This window comes from Lipotes vexillifer, unplaced genomic scaffold (assembly GCF_000442215.2).
Source record: "Lipotes vexillifer unplaced genomic scaffold, Lipotes_vexillifer_v1.1 scaffold286, whole genome shotgun sequence".
Classification (NCBI taxonomy): domain Eukaryota; kingdom Metazoa; phylum Chordata; class Mammalia; order Artiodactyla; family Lipotidae; genus Lipotes; species Lipotes vexillifer.
In genome coordinates this window covers 787,536-793,416 of record NW_006783290.1, presented here as the reverse complement: position 1 = coordinate 793,416, position 5,881 = coordinate 787,536, and the positions used below count along the sequence as shown (strand labels likewise).

The 5,881-nt window shown below is 33.8% G+C and overlaps 1 protein-coding gene across 4 annotated transcripts in view; it reads right to left on the bottom strand.

Moving 5' to 3' along the window:
• RPS6KA6 (ribosomal protein S6 kinase A6) overlaps window positions 1-5,881 on the bottom strand; it is a 174,396-nt gene that overhangs the window by 44,582 nt on the left and 123,933 nt on the right. For all 4 annotated transcript variants that reach the window (XM_007455924.1, XM_007455925.1, XM_007455927.1 and 1 more), the window contains 2 exons: window positions 4,891-5,052; window positions 323-399 (listed from right to left, as the gene is read on the bottom strand). In XM_007455924.1, the coding sequence (XP_007455986.1) occupies window positions 323-399; window positions 4,891-5,052 (239 nt within the window). The remainder of the gene's footprint in view (window positions 1-322; window positions 400-4,890; window positions 5,053-5,881) is intronic.

The following is a 5,881-nucleotide window of genomic DNA, read 5'->3' as shown; positions in this document are numbered from 1 at the left end:
TGCTGAACCATGAAATTATTTTATGCTCAGGTAAACATTTTCAAAAAGTAATGCACTCAAATGTAAAATATCAAAATAAAAATATATGCTTTATTTTAGAAGTTTTAGTTCTAATTGAACAATCTTTTAATTATATATCTAAATAATGCCTCCTTAAACAACTTACCTTATTTTTTTAAATTTTATAAGTATATAATATATATTTTGAAATGTTGATAGCATTTTCCTTAAGGTTATTTTCATCTGTCCTCCTTCTAGATGAAAATATACAGGTGAAATTCAAATAATGATGTGAATTAATTTGAGTATATAAATTTCTTACCCAGCCAACATTGTGTAAAAAAGGACTCCCAGACTCCAAATATCACAAGCAGCATCATAGCCTTGTTGCATAAGAACCTGAGAAAGAAATACTCATCTGGTACTACTCAGTATAAACTCAGTTTTCTCATCTAAAAGAAAGTTGTGCTTCTAATAATCTCACAAATGTTCACAATTTAGCTCATTTTAATCTTTTCAAAAATATATTCACAATGTTAAAGGGAAAGTCTTCTGCAATTAACAAGCATTCAATAAGTGGCTATTAATGTGATTAAGCAACATGAGTGATAAAAAAAAACAGCCTTTTAAGATATGATCCCTGACCTCAATGAGCTTTCACTCCTCCTCTCAGGAAATCCAGACACATCAAAATTTAAAATAATATGTACAGAGAGCTTAATATATTCTACACAGAGTACTGTCTTTTAACCCTGACACTGACTCTATGAGATAGATATTACTTCCATTTTGAAGATGAGGAAACTGACGTAAATGTTAAGTAATTTGCCCAATATCACAAAAGTAGTGAGTAGTGGAGCAGGTATTCTTACTGTAGTGTCTGTGATTTTAATATCTATGATAATTGCCTCCTTATTACACAAGAGGTGGTAAGATAATATATAATCTCATGAAAGCAAGATGAATTTATATTTTATATACAAGGCTCATGTATTTAAAAAAATCAGTATATTTCTGGATCACAAACACACATTTGATAAATTCTGAATGGTTTTGTTAATTTTTCATATAATAATTTAAGTAGTTTTTTTTCTTTTGAGACTAATATTAATAAAAATCAAATAACATTTATTATATATTCATGTGAATATTCTCTGTGAAGTTAATAGCTAGTTTGAGGTGAAATGAGGCCTTTCTTTAAATTTAGAAAAACAAGCCCACTGCTAAAGCCTTTAGACATAGGAACAAAATAGAAACATTATTAATGTGTTAACACTGGGGATTGTATAACCACCAGAATGCTCATTTCATTTATAAAAGGCTAAAATATTAATGTTTAGCTTTGACAATGGTCAGACTTGAATAATAAGTATCTAACTAACTTAAAATTCAAGATATAATGTTTTTTTCATAGTCAAAGTGTATTTATAAGAACACATGTATCTGCAAACTTGGGAAGCTGAATAGGCTATCAAAATACCTATTTAACTGGCTTATGTAAATAACACTAGTGGAGACTACAAAGGCCCTAATAAATAATGCGGTAGAGCTAAACAATTCACATCACGATAAGCCTAACCTGGCATCCTCTAGTGAAACATAAACCTCTCCTGCTTTTTTCCCTTATCTCTTTCCTTTTCTCATCACTTCCTTTTTTTTAAATACATTTATTTATTTAATTTATTTATTATTCTTGGCTGCACTGGGTCTTCGTTGCTGTGCGCAGGCTTTCTCTAGTTGCTGTGAGTGGGGGTTACTCTTCGTTGCGGTGCACGGGCTTCTCATTGCAGTGGCTTCTCTTGTGGAGCATGCTACACCAGAGAAGCCCTCTCATCATTTCTTGCAGTTCTGGGCATCACCATGTTTTCCCTGGTTCCCTTAGGACAATATTTTTAAAGGTTCCCGGATGATCCAATGCAAAGCCAAGGCTGAGGGACTGCTTAGTGAACTAGTTGGACAGGGAAGGGTTAATCAGTGAGTCAGCTATAGGTATTTCATACTCCCCAAACCTTCAGAGTTAATGAGAAGAAAGGCACTGGAGGGATCATATTGCTTAATCTAATTATGATCAATCATGAAAATCTTGATTTAGCTTTACCACACACTTAAACCCATTTTGTAGGCATAAAGAAGAGGCAGTCTACTTTTGTTCTAGAATACATCTCAATGTCCTATTAATAGTAAGAACATACAGCCATAAAAAAAATAAAAGGCAAGGTAGCGGGATGAATGAAAGAGTACAATGTAGAAAGTAACCTTCTTACCTTCTTACTTGCATCAAGTTAAATACAAAGAAGATAGAAGTCAGAATTAAAGTAGTTAATGACTTTACTTTCTCTCTCATTTGGCTTCCCAAATCATCAAAATGTAACATAGAAAGAGATTCTCATTCAGATAAATTCATATTTGGAGCAAAACATATGACAGCCTAAAGCCAGAGCAAAGCAGGGTAATTTCACATTTACTTTTTTAAAAGAGTTGCAGGCATAGCATCCATCCAATATATTGTAAATTCCTTTAGTTCAGGATCATTCTTAGACCTCAGTAGACATTAAATGTCAGTTGAATAATATGATAGATTTGCTTTTATAAAATAATAAATTTTTTGAGATACATTAATTTTTGTGACATAGGTATAGTACAAAAGCACATCTATTAAGTAAATAAGCCTTAAGAGGTTGACTGAATTGATGCATATCAAAAAAGTGAATGAATATTCCTTATTGTTCAGCTGAAATTGTACTACTAATTAGTTTCTCTTTTAGCAAATAAGGGCTCTTAATGAACTGTGATGAAATAATGAATTTATACTCTCATAAATGCTATTATTTATTCAAATATTTGCATGGATACTTGACTCTTTCTGATTCTAGTTTAAAAGATAATGCATTTCATACACTTCACCAATAATTTTTGAAGGGGTCTGAAATTTTAGAAATAAATCTTACCCCAAACCTGTTTTTCATTTATAACAATTTACAAATATGCATTGATTGCTAGCAGAGGCTTCAGCTCTTGATAATAAAACTTTTCAAAGCATTTTGAAAATACAAATTCTAACCTAGCCAAAGGTAGTTCAGACACTAGAGGCATTAGTTACAGACAAGTGGTCTCCACATGCCCACCTGAAAACCTTCACTATTACAATGGTGAGAGTGTCTTACTAAAATGGAAGTCTGTTAGGGTAAAAAGCATCAGTGGGCTGTATTCTACTCTGCAGATTTGTACTCATTTGAAAATGTTTACCTAGCCATTAATCTAAAAATGTTTCACACTTGGCAAGCTCAGACATAGTGTATATGTCTGAGACATAGTGTCAGACATAAACACAGACATAGTGTATATTTTTCATTTTAATGAAATGAGAAATATACAGTATACCCTATATTTAACAGAAGAGCCTTAATCTCAAATTTCTATCTTCCTATTCTATAAAACCATTAAAATGCCCTAGAAAAGCTAATTTTTTTTATGTCTAAGATATCTCTTACACCTGGGGGCAGTACAATAACCCCTTCTTAGATCATGCATGCATCCCAATTTTTGTTTTGGGACATACAGTTTCTATATATTTTAATGTGATAAAAATTTGTACATTCATTATTCTATGAATATAATTAAAATATAGATTAGAGCACATTCTCTGCATACATACACAATTTCTTACAGGGAAAATCTTATCATAAAAACTCTGTAAAGCAGGTGTTATACTTCTTCCTCAACATTAACATCTTAAAGGAAGATTTAATAAATTTTAACATGGGAACTTTTCACTATTAGAAAGTTATTTTCCTATTTTCTATGTTTCTATTTTCATCATTAGAAATATTATTTTTCTAATAGCTACATTAAAATACAGATTTGTTGATATTTCAATACAAGAAATATACTGTATCTTGTATTATATCTGATGTGCAATATTATCCATAAAGGACTAGTATTCAATGCAAAAAAAAAATGCACAGGAGATAGGAATTCCTCCTCAAATTATTTTATTCTTCTTCTGACTTGGAAAATTCAATTTTTCTAACCTGAGGATATCTGTGTATTTTGATTTGTGTTAAACATCCGATAATTCATATGACTTAGAATTATTCATAACATATAAAAACAGTTCTTGACTTTTACAAAGAAAACTTATAAAGAATCTATATGACCAATGCCATCCCTGATTCATTTTTCATCACCCATACTTTCACTGCTGTGGGAGTTGCTACTGTCAAAGCTCCCATCCCCATTATCAGATTTGACAGACTGCTGGAGCTTGCCAAATGTGAAACGTGCACCCCTTGACTTCCTCATCTTCACCTTTCCTGTCTCTTCTAAGATGTACATATGAATGTTATTTGCCAAGAAAAACCCTACTGCTTATAAAAAACCCTGTGAAGCTGTTTTCTCCATGAATTAGTAGATCTTAAAGATAATTGGGGATGACATTGCCCATGTTATGTATAATGCTAAACAATATAAATCACCTCATGTTCAGCACAAACTAAAATATCTGAAAATCTATCCTGGCTTTGTTACACAGTGAATGCTGATATTAAGTATTTTGAGCCTCAGTTTCCTCCTTTAGAATATTTAATATGTTTAAGGTGAGGTTATCTTCACTCTCTGCCCTGCTCTAAAAGGGTATGATTCTGAAACCACTATGTAACCCAGCAGAATAGAATAATCTGATTATTACATTCAGGTTGGTTTCAGATGCTAGTTATTAGTTTGAATATTTATATTGGGAGTTATCAGAATTCAATGATTTCAAGAGCTTTATAGCTGGGGAAGGACAAGGTAACTCAGCTTTTTCCTACCTACCATAACATATACATGATATGAAATACATTTAACTAAAGGAAAAGAATGAAAGGCAAATACTGAAGTTTTAAAGAATACCTCAGGTGCCACAAAGTTTGCAGTGTAGCATGGAGTTAAGAGAAGTCCATTTTCTCCTCGAAGTTGTTTTGCAAACCCAAAATCACAGATCCTAATGGAGTCTGCGTTGGCTGATTCATCCACGTATAAAATATTACTGGGTTTAAGATCACGATGAACAACCTTGAACATTAAAAAAATGATTTACATTTCTATAGCTAACTAAATATCTGTGGAATAAAACATTGTAAGTTAATATATTTCCAGGAAAGGGAAATGTCTCAATCATAAAATTTTGAAAATGATACTTTCTCCAACCATCATGGCCCTGACAACCTGAAGTACACAGACAAAATTATCTCTATCAGACAGATGTGCCAGTTTTTTTTTTTTTGTTTGTTTGTTTCTTTTTGCGGTACATGGGCCCTCACTGTTGTGGCCTCTCCCGTTGCGGAGCACAGGCTCCAGACACGCAGGCTCAGCGGCCATAGCTCACAGGCCCAGCCGCTCTGCGGCATGTGGGATCCTCCCGGACCGGGGCGTGAACCCGTGTCCCCTGCATTGGCAGGTGGACTCTCAACCACTGCACCACCAGGGAAGCCCCAGATGTGTCCGTTTTTATCAAGCCACCAGTTTTGTTAACCACTTCCAATCTCAAAACTCAATTATCAGTTCCACTTGTAGATATAATGGACTAAGACCCTACTCAACACCCCCTCCCCATGGTAAACAACTATAAAACCTGAGTAGAAAAATCAACTACCTTGAAGGTACTGGGGAATGAGCAAAAGGAGACAAAACTCTGGTGGGGAGTACATACTTGGTTGAAGGAGGGAGCTACATGAGTAGGTTCCTATATCAGTGGCTTTCAGCCTAGAGCTTAGTACAGCCCCTAGGGCACACAGTGGTAGTAAAGACATGAAGAAAAGGCCACTGTCTTTCTGACCTGGAGGACCAGAAAAGAAATGCTGGGAAACCATGAATACTGAGTGGGGGAATACAGTAAGGGAAA